General features: G+C 41.5%; 1 protein-coding gene across 1 annotated transcript in view; it reads left to right on the forward strand.

Annotated features, from left to right (window-relative positions):
- The first annotated feature begins 4,185 nt into the window (after window positions 1–4,185).
- LOC121550903 (carboxy-terminal domain RNA polymerase II polypeptide A small phosphatase 1) overlaps window positions 4,186–15,843 on the forward strand; it is a 75,887-nt gene continuing 64,229 nt past the window's right edge. Inside the window, exon 1 of the mRNA XM_041863351.1 lies at window positions 4,186–4,258. Within this exon, the coding sequence (XP_041719285.1) occupies window positions 4,186–4,258 (73 nt within the window). The remainder of the gene's footprint in view (window positions 4,259–15,843) is intronic.

The following is a 15,843-nucleotide window of genomic DNA, read 5'->3' on the forward strand; positions in this document are numbered from 1 at the left end:
GGATTTTTAATGAATTTATTTGCAAATTATGGTGGAAAATAAGTATTTGGTCAATAACAAAAGTTTCTCAATACTTTGTTATATACCCTTTGTTGGCAATGACACAGGTCAAACGTTTTCTGTAAGTCTTCACAAGGTTTTCACACACTGTTGCTGTTATTTTGGCCCATTCCTACATGCAGATCTCCTCTAGAGCAGTGATGTTTGGGGCTGTCGCTGGGCAACACGGACTTTCAACTCCCTCCAAAGATTTTCAATGGGGTTGAGATCTGGAGACTGGCTAGGCCACTCCAGGACCTTGAAATGCTTTTTACGAAGCCACTCCTTCGTTGCCCGGGCGGTGTGTTTGGGATCATTGTCATGCTGAAAGACCCAGCCACGTTTCATCTTCAATGCCCTTGCTGATGGAAGGAGGTTTTCACTCAAAATCTCACGATACAAGGCCCCATTCATTCTTTCCTTTACACGGATCAGTCGTCCTGGTCCCTTTGCAGAAAAACAGCCCCAAAGCATGATGTTTCCACCCCCATGCTTCACAGTAGGTATGGTGTTCTTTGGATGAAACTCAGCCTTCTTTGTCCTCCAAACACGACGAGTTGAGTTTTTACCAAAAAGTTCTATTTTGGTTTCATCTGACCATATGACATTCTCCCAATCCTCTTCTGGATCATCCAAATGCACTCTAGCAAACTTCAGACGGGCCTGGACATGTACTGGCTTAAGCAGGGGGACACGTCTGGCACTGCAGGATTTGAGTCCCTGGCGGCATAGTGTGTTACTGATGGTAGACTTTGTTACTTTGGTCCCAGCTCTCTGCAGGTCATTCACTAGGTCCCCCCGTGTGGTTCTGGGATTTTTGCTCACCATTCATGTGATCATTTTGACCCCACGGGGTGAGATCTTGCGTGGAGCCCCAGATCGAGGGAGATTATCAGTGGTCTTGTATGTCTTCCATTTCCTAATAATTGCTCCCACAGTTGATTTCTTAAAACCAAGCTGCTTACCTATTGCAGATTAAGTCTTCCCAGACTGGTGCAGGTCTACAATTTTGTTTCTGGTGTCCTTTGACAGCTCTTTGGTCTTGGCCATAGTGGAGTTTGGAGTGTGACTGTTTGAGGTTGTGGACAGGTGTCTTTTATACTGATAACAAGTTCAAACAGGTGCCATTAATACAGGTAACGAGTGGAGGACAGAGGAGCCTCTTAAAGAAGAAGTTACAGGTCTGTGAGAGCCAGAAATCTTGCTTGTTTGTAGGTGACCAAATACTTATTTTCCACCATAATTTGCAAATAAATTCATTAAAAATCCTTCAATGTGATTTCTGGAAAAAAAAATCTCAATTTGTCTGTCATAGTTGACGTGTACCTATGATGAAAATTACAGGCCTCTCTCATCTTTTTAAGTGGGAGAATTTGCACAATTGGTGGCTGACTAAATACTTTTTCCCCCCACTGTAGGTCTACTGCACATGTAGCCTACACTGGCAATAAGTATTGTGTTTACAAGCATTTACCATTCTAGGGACGTATAGTTGAAGTCGGAAGTATATACACCTTAGCCAAATACATTTAAACTAATTTTTTCACTATTCCTGACATTTAATCCTAGTAAAAATTCCCTGTCTTAGGTCAGTTAGGATCACCACTTTATTTTAAGAATGTGAAATGTCAGAATAATATTAGAGAGAATGATTTATTTCAGCTTTTATTTATTTCATCACATTCCCAGTGGGTCAGAAGTTTACATACACTCAATTAGTATTTGGTAGCATTGCCTTTAAATTCTTTAACTTGGGTCAAACGTTTCGGGTAGCCTTCCACAAGCTTCCCACAATAAGTTGGGTGAATCTTTGCCCATTCCTCTTGACAGAGCTGGTGTAACTGAGTCAGGTTTGTAGGCCTCCTTGCTCGCACACGCTTTTTCAGTTCTGCCCACACATTTTCTATAGGATTGAGGTCAGGGCTTTGTGATGGCCACTCCAATACCTTGACTTTGTTGTCCTTAAGCCATTTTGCCACAACTTTAGAAGTATGCTTGGGGTCATTGTCCATTTGGAAGACCCATTTGCGACCAAGCTTTAACTTCCTGACTGATGTCTTGAGATGTTGCTTCAATATATCCACATAATCTTCCTTCTTAATGATGCCATCTATTTTGTGAAGTGCACCAGTCCCTCCTGCAGCAAAGCACCCCCACAGCATGATGCTGCCACCCCCGCGCTTCACACTTGGGATGGTGTTCTTCGGCTTGCAAGCCATCCCCATTTTCCTCCAAACATAACGATGGTCATTATGGCCGAACAGTTCTATTTTTGTTTCATCAGACCAGAGGACATTTCTCCAAAAGGTACGATCTTTGTCCCCATGTGCAGTTGCAAACCATAGTCTGGCTTTTTTATGGTGGTTTTGGAGCAGTGGCTTCTTCCTTGCTGAGCAGCCTTTCAGGTTATGTCGATATAGGACTCGTTTTACTGTGGATATAGATACTTTTGTACCTGTTTCCTCCAACATCTTCACAAGGTCCTTTGCTGTTGTTCTGGGATTGATTTGCACTTTTCGCACCAAAGTACGTTCATCTCTAGGAGACAGAACGCGTCTCCTTCCTGAGCGGTATGACGGCTGCGTGGTCCCATGGTGTTTATACTTGCATACTATTGTTTGTACAGATGAACATGGTACCTTCAGGCGTTTGGAAATTGCTCCCAAGGATGAACCAGACTTGTGGAGGTCTACAATTTTTTTTATATTTTCCCATGATGTCAAGCAAAGAGGCACTGAGTTTGAAGGTAGGCCTTGAAATACATACACAGATACACCTCCAATTGACTCAAATTATGTCAATTAGCCTATCAGAAGCTTCTAAAGCCAATTCCAAGTCTGGAATTTTCCAAGCTGTTTAAAGGCACAGTCAATTTAGTGTATGTAAACTTCTGACCCTCTGGAATTGTGATACAGTGAATTATAAGTTAAATAATCTGTCTGTAAACAGTTGTTGGAACAATTACTTGTGTCATGCACAAAGTAGATGTCTTAACCAACTTGCCAAAACTATAGTTTGTTAACAAGAAATTTGTGGAGTGGTTGAAAAACGAGTTTTAATGAGTCCAACCTAAGTGTATGTAAACTTCCGTCTTCAACTGTATATCTATCACATACTGTAACATGTCACAACATTTTTTCACTTTTGATATCAGTGAAACATTTTAAATCCCCCATTTAAAAAAATTATCCACATAATTCTATTTGAATTCAATGTCAATGTCAAATCTTAATACAGTACATATTTTGTCAAGTATTGTATATACCTGAATCTCTGCAGCGCCTCAGAGCAGTAGTCTAATACTGTAATACATTTTGTAATACAAACACTACTGTAGGCCTACATAGTATAATAAACACTTTTAGCATCAGGCCTATTATATTACCTCAAAGCATTGAACAAAAATAAACAAGATTATTTGACAAGATTATTAAAACTCTTGTTGATGTGTGCTGCGCACACTTTGAAGACTATCCCTAACCTCCATTCTCCTTTTTTAGTCGGTTTCAAGGCTGCCCTCATCGGCTACTCCTGATCAACAAAGTTCACAAGAAACATTCAGCCTACAAGAAACAGCTCTCAAACATCGTTACGTCAACGGCCGATTGACATCAGCTTATTTTTGATCGTTGGACTTGTTTGGAGGAAAAGCTCAAATATTATTCAATAATATGTTGTCTTCTGTTAAATATGTTATGTTTTTTATGTTTTATGATCCGGTTACTGCATGCATTGATGAAAAGGCAAACATGCAAAATAAAGAGCTGTTTGTGACATTGGCTACATAATATCTTTCTCTTTTCCAATGTTGAATGACCTGAACTTCATTGTCACTTTAAGACTGGGCTGCCTTGATACCGTCAATTTCCAATGTTGTATCGCGAAATTGTTTGAAGTTTTCTGAATTTAACTCGATATCAAAATTAACCTTTTTTATTTCAACATTTTAATTCATATGCACCGATGTTTCCAATAGATTCGTTTTAGAATAGGGCTATTCGAAATTATTTTTCCTGCGCACAATGCTCATATGTAGCCAACGACAGGGAGTGGCAAAATATAAATAATATTAGCTATTTAAACACCTTGAGCTATTCTACATATTGAATATTATTAAACGGCTGCTTTTCTTGATTTACGGATGTAATGGACAACTCGTCCTCAATAATCACGCAAGTAACAAGAGATGAAGAGGATAACTATACTTTGCGCGAGGAAGGTGAGTTTGGAAAAGTTTTAAAGAAGTGTTGTGTTGCGCATGACAGTGTATAGGCACAAGACAGGGTGATGTTTTAGATTGTCGAGGTCAGAACTACAGAAAGAAAGCAATTGTAAAGTTAAACTGTATCTGTAGATACCGCTGAAATATTGCACTAATAGGCCTGATCAATAATTTAAATTATTGTAATTCACAGTCGACTTTTTGACTAATCGGAATGATCATTGTGAAGCCATCATAGACATGGCCTAATGAAATAGGATAGGCTGTTATTTTAAACGAATAATTTAATAATTTACTTATTTTAGTGTATTGTATTTACTAAAGGATATAGTTGAAATTATTGATGCAACATTTAAATTGGAAATCACAACAGTGTTTACGAAAGTGTTGGGGGAAGGGGGCGGGGCCGACATGTTTGACTGTAGTCTGAGTTGTGTTTTTTGTAGTAAAGTGAAAAGTTATGGAAACATTGTAGGCTAGGCTAGACCTGCATGGCTAAAAAGACTGTTGGTCAAATATGATGGTAATGAAAATGTAAAGGCTAATTGTCCTCCAAGAGACATCAAGCTCCTCAGTTTCAGACTTTTAGTAGTACGCTACACTATGCCCAGCACGCAATAAAAAGCATGCTACTTGCTGTGATTCGCCTTCCTAAAGCGGATGTAGCCTAACCGGCCGGGGGATGGCGGTATTATTCATTTGACATCGTTTGTCATTGTGTCCAACTGGAATCTATGCAGCCGGCGATGCACTCCTGTCCCCCGGCGACCGGCTCGTACATAAAACATCCTCCATTCAGGCTGCAAGGGCGTCTATTTCTTCCTTAACTAGCTTTAATGGTGAGTTTCCATATTCCCACGACACTGACAGTGTCTTAGAAGTGTATCTTTCTAAAGTGCTTGTTAGCACTTGCAAAGACGCATCAATGATGCCATAGATTTGATACAGATGTAATGCATTTCATACTATTTGATGGAGACATTGACATAGTAAATAATTTATGTGCTTGAGGTTTCCTACCCTTCAGAATATGCTCATCTTTAATGTCTCATTAACGTGGGCTGATCAACAATATTTGCAATGAATATGTACAGTGCATTCTGAAAATATTCAGACCCCTTGACTTTTTCCACATTGTTACCTTACAGCCTTATTCTAAAATTGATTAAATCGTTTTTTTTCCCCTCATCAATCTACAGACAGTACCCCATAATGACAAAGCAAAAACAGGTTTTTAGATTTCTTTTTAAAAAACGGAGCAGGTTTTCATCAAGGATCTCTCTGTACCTTGCTCCATTCATCTTTCCCTCAATCCTGACTAGTCCCCCAGTCCCTGCCGTTGAAAAACATTCCCACAGCATGATGCTGCCACTACCATGCTTCACCGTAGGGATGGTGCCAGGTTTCCTCCAGCTGTGACGCTTGACATTCAGGCCATAGAGTTCAAACCTGGTTTCTTCAGACCAGAGAATCTTGTTTCTCATGTTCTGAGAATCCTTTAGGTTCTTTTGGCAAACTCCAAGCGGTCTATCATGTGCCTTTTACTCAGGAGTGGCTTCTGTCTGGCCACTCTACTATAAAGGCATGATTGGTGGAGTGGTGCAGAGATGGTTGTCCTTCTGGAAGGTTCTCCCATCTCCAAAGAGGAACTCTAGAGCTCTGTCAGTGACCATCGGGTTCTTGGTCACCTCCCTAATCAATGCCCTTCTCCCCCGATTGCTCAGTTTGGCCGGGCGGCCAGCTCTAGGAAGAGTCTTGGTGGTTCCAAACTTTTTCCATTTAAGAATGATGGAGGCCACTGTGTTCTTGGGGACCTTCAATGCTGCAGACATCTTTTGGTACCCTTCCCCAGATCTGTGCCTCGACACAATCCTGTCTCGACAGTTCCTTCGACCTCATGGCTTGGTTTTTGCTCTGACATGCACTGTCAACTGTGGGACCTTATATAGACAGGTGTGTGCCTTTCCAAATCATGTCCGAGTGGGTCATTCCGAGTGGTGCAGTGTTGTAAGGCACTGCATCGCAGTGCTAGCTGTGCCACTAGAGATCCTGGTTCGAATCCAGGCTCTGTCATAGCCGGCCGCGACCGGGAGACCCATAGGGCGGCGCACAATTAGCCCAGCGTCGTCCAGGGTAGGGGAGGGAATGGCCGGCAGGGATGTAGCTCAGTTGGTAGAGCATGGCGTTTGCAACGCCAGGGTTTTGGGTTCGTTCCCCACGGGGGGCCAGTATGAAAAATATAAAAAATAATGTATGCACTCACTAACTGTAAGTCGCTCTGGATAAGAGTGTCTGGTAAATGACTAAAATGTAAATGTCCAATCAATTGAATTTACCACAGGTGGACTCCAATCAAGTTGTTGAAACATCTCAAGGATGATCAATGGAAACAGGATGCACCTGAGCTCAATTTCGAGTCTCATAGCAAAGTGTCTGAAACCTTACACTACCAGTCAAAGGTTTGGACACACCTACTCATTCAAGGGTTTTTCTTTAGTTGTACTATTTCTTACATTGTAGAATAATAGTGAAGACATCAAAACTATTAAATAACACATATGGAATCATGTAGTAACCAAAAAAACGAATGAAAATATATTTTATATTTGAGATTCTTCGGACAGCCACCCTTTGCCTTGATGACAGCTTTGCACACCCTTGGCATTCTCTCAACCAGCTTCATGAGGTAGTCACCTGGAATGCATTTCAATTAACAGGTGTACCTTCTTAAAAGTTAATTTGTGGAATTTATTTCCTTCTTAATGCGTTTTAGCCAATCAGTTGTGTTGTGACAAGGTGGGGGTGGTATACAGAAGATAGCCCTATTTGGTAAAAGACCAAGTCCATATTATGGCAAGAACAGCTCAAATAAGCAAATAGAAACGACAGTCCATCATCACTTTTAGATATGAAGGTCAGTCAATCAGGAACATTTCAACAACTTTGAAAGTTTCTTCAAGTGCAGTCGCAAAACCCATCAAGCCCTATGATGAAACTGGCTCTCATGAGGACCGCCACAGGATTGGAAGGCTAAGTTCATTAGAGTTACCTGCCTCAGAAATTGCAGCCCAAATAAATGCTTCACAGAGTTCAAGTAACAGACACATCTCAACATCAACAGTTCAGAGAGGACTGTGTGAATCAGGCCTTCATGGTCGAATTGCGGTAAAGAAACCACTACTAAAGGACACCAATAATAAGAAGAGACCTGCTTGGGCCAAGAAACACAAGCAATGGACATTAGACAGGTGGAAATTTGTCCTTTGGTCTGAAGTCCAAATTTGAGATTTTTGCTTCCAACCGCCGCGTCTTTGTGAGACGTGGTGTGGGTGAACAGATGATCTCTGCATGTGTAGTTCCCACCATAAAGCATGGAAGAGGAGGTGTTATAGTGTGGGGGTGCTTTGCTGGTGACACTGTCTGTGATTTATTTAGAATGCAAGGCACACTTAACCAGCATGGCTACCACAGCATTCTGCAGCGATACGCCATCCCATCTGGTTTGGGCTTAGTGGGACTATCATTTGTTTTTCCACAGGACAATGATCCAACACACCTCCAGGCTGTGTAAGGGCTATTTTACCAAGATGGAGAGTGATGGAATGCTGCATCAGATTACCTGGCCTCTACAATCCCCCGACCTCAACCCAATTGAGATGGTTTGAGATGAGTCGGAGTGTGGGAACGGAGTGTGGGAACAGGTGAAGCTGGTTGAGAGAATGCCATGGTGTGCAAAGCTGTCATCAAGGCAAAGGGTGGCTATTTGAAGAATCTCAAATATAAAATATACTTTGATTTGTTTAACACTTTTTGGGTTAGTACATGATTCCAAATGTGTTATTTCATAGTTTTGATGTCTACACTATTATTCTACAATGTAGAAAATAGTAAAAATGAAGATAAACCCTTGAATGAGTAGGTGTGTCCAAACTTTTGACTGGTACTGTACGTAAATAAGGTATTTCTGTTGTTGTTTTTAAGTAACATTTGCAAAAAAAAAAAAAAAAACTGTTTTCGCTTTGTCATTATGGGGTACCATGTGTAGATTGATGAGGTTTTTTATTTATTTAATCCATTTTAGAATAAGGCTGTAACGTAACAAAATGTGGAAAAAGGGAAAGGGGTCTGAATACTTTCCGAATGCACTGTATGTACACTTCTGTTGCCAAACCCTACACACATCCTGTTGGAACAATGTGTACTGAACAAAAATATAAACACGACATGTAAAGTGTTTGTCCCATGTTTTATGAGATTAAATAAAACGTCCCAGAAATATTCCATACGCACAAAAAGCGTATTTCTCAAAAATGTTGTGCAAAAATGTGTTTACATCCCTGTTAGTGAGCATTTCTCCTTTGCCAAGATAATCCATCCACCTGACAGGTGTGGCATATCAAGAACAATAATAGGCCACTCTAAAATGTGCAGTTTTGTCACACAACACAATGCCACAGATGTCTCAAGTTTTGAGGGAGCGTGCAATTGGTGTACTGACTACAGGAATGTCCACCAGAGCTGTTGCCAGAGAATGTTCATTTCTCTACCATAAGCCGCCTCCAAAGTCGTTTTAGAGAATTTGGCAGTACGTCCAACCGGCCTCAAAACCGTAGACCACGTGTTACCACGCCAGCCCAGGACCTCCACATCCGGCTTTTTCACCTGCGAGAAATCGTCTGAGACCAGCCACCTGGACAGCTGATGAAACTGAGGAGTATTTCTGTCTGTAATAAAGCCTTTTTGTGGGTAAAAACGTATTCTGATTGGCTGGGCCTGGCTCCACAGTGGGTGGGCCTATGCCCTCCCAGGCCCACCCATGGCTGTGCCCCTGCCCAGTCATGTGAAATCCATAGATTAGGGCCTAATGAATTCATTTCAATTGACTGATTTCCCTATATGAACTGTAACTCAGTAAAATTTGAGAACTTGCTGCATGTTGCGTTTATATCTTTGTTCAGTTACAGTGGGGAAAAAAAGTCTTTAGTCAGCCACCAATTGTGCAAGTTCTCCCACTTAAAAAGATGAGAGAGGCCTGTAATTTTCATCATAGGTACACGTGACAGACAAATTGAGATTTTTTCTCTCCAGAAAATCACATTGTAGGATTTTTAATGAATTTATTTGCGAATTATGGTGGAAAATAAGTATTTGGTCACCTACAAACAAGCAAGATTTCTGGCTCTCACAGACCTGTAACTTCTTCTTTAAGAGGCTCCTCTGTCCTCCACTCATTACCTGTATTAATGGCACCTGTTTGAACTTGTTATCAGTATAAAAGACACCTGTCCACAACCTCAAACAGTCACACTCCAAACTCCACTATGGCCAAGACCAAAGAGCTGTCAAAGGACACCAGAAACAAAATTGTAGACCTGCACCAGGCTGGGAAGACTGAATCTGCAATAGGTAAGCAGCTTGGTTTGAAGAAATCAACTGTGGGAGCAATTATTAGGAAATGGAAGACATACAAGACCACTGATAATCTCCCTCGATCTGGGGCTCCACGCAAGATCTCACCCCGTGGGGTCAAAATGATCACAAGAACGGTGAGCAAAAATCCCAGAACCACACGGGGGGGACCTAGTGAATGACCTGCAGAGAGCTGGGACCAAAGTAACAAAGCCTACCATCAGTAACACACTACGCCGCCAGGGACTCAAATCCTGCAGTGCCAGACGTGTCCCCCTGCTTAAGCCAGTACATGTCCAGGCCCGTCTGAAGTTTGCTAGAGTGCATTTGGATGATCCAGAAGAGGATTGGGAGAATGTCATATGGTCAGATGAAACCAAAATAGAACTTTTTGGTAAAAACTCAACTCGTCGTGTTTGGAGGACAAAGAATGCTGAGTTGCATCCAAAGAACACCATACCTACTGTGAACCATGGGGGTGGAAACATCATGCTTTGGGGCTGTTTTTCTGCAAAGGGACCAGGACGACTGATCCGTGTAAAGGAAAAAATGAATGGGGCCATGTATCATGAGATTTTGAGTGAAAACCTCCTTCCATCAGCAAGGGCATTGAAGATGAAACGTGGCTGGGTCTTTCAGCATGACAATGATCCCAAACAGACCGCCCGGGCAACGAAGGAGTGGCTTCGTAAGAAGCATTTCAAGGTCCTGGAGTGGCCTAGCCAGTCTCCAGATCTCAACCCCATAGAAAATCTTTGGAGGGAGTTGAAAGTCTGTGTTGCCCAGCGACAGCCCCAAAACATCACTGCTCTAGAGGAGATCTGCATGGAGGAATGGGCCAAAATACCAGCAACAGTGTGTGAAAACCTTGTGAAGACTTACAGAAAACGTTTGACCTGTGTCATTGCCAACAAAGGGTATATAACAAAGTATTGAGAAACTTTTGTTATTGACCAAATACTTATTTTCCACCATAATTTGCAAATAAATTCATTAAAAATCCTACAATGTGATTTTCTGGATTTTTTCTCTCCTCATTTTGTCTGTCATAGTTGACGTGTACCTATGATGAAAATTACAGGCCTCTCATCTTTTTAAGTGGGAGAACTTGCACAATTGGTGGCTGACTAAATACTTTTTTCCCCCACTGTACATTTAACCTTTATCCTGGTTACAGCTGGGGCCTGTTCAGGAAGGTGCAGAACGTTGTGTAGAACAGGGAATAATGTCAGCTCTATTAATTACTATCTGCACATTCAGAATGTTTCACGATGTGTGCAGTTTATTTTTTTTCCAACAAGCATTAAAACCTGATTCAGCTAATTGTCAAGACCTTGATAAGATGCATTTGGTGTTTTAATGCTCAAACAGATGTTTTTGGGGGGCTGCTGGCAGTGAGTTGGTCTCTATTCTTGTGCACTGCACACACAACCCGCTGGGTACACCATGTCATTTCAACATGGAGAATTGGGTCATATTTGGTAGATACAAAAAGACTAAATGCCCTTAAGTTGATGACTTTTATCAGTTTTCCACGTTGATTCAACGTCATCACATAGATTTTTTTGGGTTGAAATGACGTGGAAACAACATTGATTCAACCAATTTATGCCTAGTGGGTTGTGTGTCCAATCAAGATAATCCTCTGACATATGTATGCTAGCAGACATTATAGTGAGACTTTTCCTTCACGCTCTCGTGCGTTGTGGATCGTTTGAGCTCTGAATGTACCAAGGCCTGCCTGACTGCCCCTCTGTGTTCGCTTTGTATTGCGAAATACGATCTAGAGGTGGCGGTACACTCCAAGATGGCTCTGAGGGCCTTCTCTCGTCTTCTCTTGGTTTACTTCCTCTTGGTCAAAGGTAATGTGGCTGTGACTGCATTCCAGTAGAGGGGGACAAGCTATGCCCTGTTCTTGCTGGGCCCTGTCAATTCACACAACTTTTAACCGAGTGTGAAGACGTCTCAGATAATTGTGTGATCTTTTAAACCAAAATCAAATAAGTTGTATAGATGTGTATAAGTAAGTGTGAGTTCAAAGCAATCATGCAATCAGTAGCCTATATCTTAGCTTTCATTATTTGATTGTTGACATGATTCATGTCAGATTTCCTACTAAAACAAATTAAGAGTTAATTTCCAAAACGTTATATCCACCAATTTTCCACATTTGTTTTTTTTCATCAAAAATGAATGCTTTTGGTTACCTTTATGTGTGTCCTCAGATTTTTTATTAATAGATTTTAGATGTGTATTGCAAAACGCTATATATCCATTGTTTAGCTGGAATGGAATGTTCGTATCCTGTATATTTAACATATAAATTCAACACATCATACATTTAGCCTCATGCTATAGTGTTTGTTTAGAGTTAGTATTTGGTTAGACCTTGTTCCAAATGGCACCCTATTCCCTATATACAGATGTAGGATCTTAATTTGAGCCAGTTTGCTACAGAGGGAAAATAATCCTGCAGCAACAGGAAATTAGAATTATTATGTGTATTATAATAAATGGACATTATTGTAGGGGTTGATACATTTTTCGTAAGGGAAAATCAAGTCTGAAATTTCAAAGTGGAAATTAGAAACTTCAGAAGCCTTTTTAAACCTCAAATACACTACAAGTTTTACATTTCCCACATTGCATGAAAGTTCTTCTTCAACAGGGAATTTCTATCTGCAACGTTCAAGAAAGGTTTTCAACTGAACGTGGCCCTGGTAACATTACCAGTAGCCTATATGAAAACATTTGGTGGCACAAAAAGAAAGGAAAAGGAATAGCAAACAATTTATTGACTAAATTCCTCTTGCCACTACACTATATCTGACTGGGTAAATAACATTATTTTGACTTAATTTGGACCAAGTGACTCAGACTTGAGCACTTGGACCAGGACTGGGGCACTGGGACTTGGACTTCAGCCATATGGACTCGTGACTCGACTCGACTCGTGATTCGACCATTGGTGACTCGGACTTGGACTCGGACTCGAGCACAGGGGACTTGAGACTCGATTCGGACTCAAGGTTTAGGGACTCAACTACATCACTGGGCAAAACAGTACATATGTTTGTGCATATGGAAGTCAGTGATTTATGTTTACTATATGTTGATGAGGCACACACACACACACACACATATATATATATATATATATATATATATATATATATATATAAATGAGATGTAACTAAAATGGCCCACTGTTTTATCATTTTGACTAACTACACTAAATCATTATTCAAAAATGTGACTTAATGATATTTTAGTCAAAATGACTAAGACTAGACTAAATATAAAAAAGAGTGCCAAAATTAACACTGACCTAAACATAGCTCCTACCCCAACTCAGGACTAATGACACTGTTGCTGCCGTCCTGCTCGCTCCAGATGGCGTGAAACAAGTTGTCGGATTGTAACAGCGTATCTTGTGTCGAGGCGGTAAAGTCAGGCAGTAAAGTCAGACATGGAGTGGGCCTCTCTCCGTCTGGAATGGAATAGAAGCAGAGGTGTGCCCGAAAGAGACCCTAGATAAGCCACTTTTAACTCAGTGGGCTAAAACATGCTGGCCTTAATAACGCTTGCCCCTTGTAAAAGCTGTAACCTCATTATCAGTGCTGTAGCCTCTTGGGAGACAGGGTGTGAGCAGGGGAATAATACCTAATGAACTGAACCACTAATGTGGTGGTTAATGTTTGTTGATTATTGGACCATTGCTCCATTTATTTGTATGTTTATTTGTATGTGTACATTTACTACATTAGCACTTTAGCTGCATCAGATAAACATGAGGCTTAACCATTTCCTCCTGTGGCTGTTACCAACACAAAAAGGTTTTGTTTTGCGCCTCCGTTTATGGCCTGGAGTGAGTGCACGCTGGGCTATATATACAAAGAATCCCATCATTAACCACTGTCAGCAGCTGCTCGTGGTGTGCTATTTTAAAGTGCTCTGATGTGTAATATCAGAAGAGCTAACGTGGAGGGCAGTGTGATGTTTCTTCACACCCCTCCGTTCACCTGCCCAGTTCCTTCACACATGTTTGCACACAAACCTCGCGACTTGTAAACCCCAAACAAGTATGCGCCCTTGGTATGCATAATCCCATGTGTTTTAGTCCAGTTTCAGCTCCAATTGAAAGACATCTTCAATTGTCCTCTCAGTTCAACATTAATTAGTTTGTGAAATGGGTAAAGTTTATTTTAAGGGCGATGAAATGTAAACCATCTGCCATTGTAAATTGCTTTGGGTCAGTTTAATATTTGATAAGTTATATTCTTGCCATTATATTATGAAACAAGTTTAAATTGAAGATTACCTAGTTCAAAACAAATTACAGAACATTGTTGTCTCGGGAACCTCTTGGAAACAAGATGATTTATCTTTAAGGAGGATTTGATCTGGCAAAATATGTTTTACGGTGTTACTCCATTGATGTTTGTGTTGTCATGAGAGACTTGTCAGTGGCCCACTCTTACAGAGTGGCTTCAAGTGCCCTCTCATCTATTCAAAATGTTATGCCAGAGTTGTTTAACAGAAAGAAAATATCACCCATGGACACTTTGGGCAAAACCTTCAGTGTCACGTGGCACCCTAATCTCTCATGATGACAGCTCTCCATCCATCTAAAATAGGCTAATTTGTCATAGATTCTGTCCTGCAAAGACCAGCGTTCATCACTCTGTCAGTAAGCTAGTTTCTCAGATGTGTTTGTGCCAAGGAACTGTAGCTACATAGATTCTTAATCTTGAGCACTGTTTTACTAGTCACAAAACAAGACAAAATGTATTTCCTTTTACATTATTCTGTTGATTTAGACAACTATTGTTGTCTATAGTGCAATATAACTTTTAGATTAATTTTGCAACTACTGAACAAGTTATTTTATCTGACTTTTCATAACTACATCACAGTGGCTATAGCCAGATGAGTTTTAATGTGCAATAGTGATTTAATAGAAGACGTTGGTTTTTAGCTTAAATATTTTGAAAAACACTTCCATCTAGTCAGTCAGATGGACTTTGTAATACATTTAAAGAGAAGAACTAGAGCCACATTTCAGGCTTAACTTACTGAATATTTGTGATTCTTCTAAGACGATTTTTTAAAATATTGACTGAAAGATTCCACCTGATTATTCAAAATCATAGGAAATCAGCTGTATTCCAAACTAAGCATAGACAATGTAAACCAATGAAAAGATAAGGGAGTGCAAATAAATACTGTTTTTAAGTGTCAGTGTAGCTGTAGGTGGGTGTGGTGGTGGAATCAGGTGCAGGACGCAGACACTCCAAACAATGGAGAACAGCTCAACCGAGCAAACAGTATACGCACTAGCCAACCGTACGACAGTAAAACAATCACACACAACACTAGACAAACACAACGAGAACTTATAGGACACTAATGACACTAAACGATAACAGGTGTAACAACAATCAGACAAAAGCAAACGAACATAGAAACATGCAACGGTGGCAGCTAGTATTCCGGAGACGACGAACGCCGAAGCCTGCCCGAGCAAGGAAGAGAGGCAGCCTCGGCCGAAACCGTGACAGTACCCCCCCCCCTTGACGCGCGGCTCCAGACGTGCGCCGACTCCGGCCTCGGGACGACCAGGAGGACGCGGAGCAGGGTGCGTCGGGTGCCCACGATGGAATTCCGTCAGGAGAGACGGGTCCAAAATGTCTCTCCTCGGCACCCAGCACCGTTCCTCCGGGCCGTACCCCTCCCACTCCACTAGATATTGGAGACCCCCATCCGACGTCTCGAATCCAAGATGGACCGCACGGAGTACGCCGGTGCCCCCTCGATGTCCAATGGGGGCGGAGGATACTCCCTGATCTCACTTTCTTGGAGTGGGCCAGCTACCACCGGCCTGAGAAGAGACACATGGAACGAGGGGTTAATACTTTTATACTCAACAGGTAGTTGTAATCTGTAACACACCTCGTTCAATCTTCTCAGGACTTTAAATGGCCCTACAAACCGCCGACCCAGTTTCCGACAGGGCAGGCGGAGGGGCAGGTTTCTGGTAGAGAGCCAGACTCGATCACCAGGTGCGTACACCGGTCCCTCACTGCGGTGGAGATCGGCACTCGCCTTTTGACGACGGAGGGCCCGCTGCAGGTGGACGTGTGCAGCGTTCCATGTCTCCTCTGAGCGCCGCA

The sequence above is a fragment of the Coregonus clupeaformis genome, chromosome 4 (assembly GCF_020615455.1).
Source record: "Coregonus clupeaformis isolate EN_2021a chromosome 4, ASM2061545v1, whole genome shotgun sequence".
Classification (NCBI taxonomy): Eukaryota; Metazoa; Chordata; class Actinopteri; order Salmoniformes; family Salmonidae; genus Coregonus; species Coregonus clupeaformis.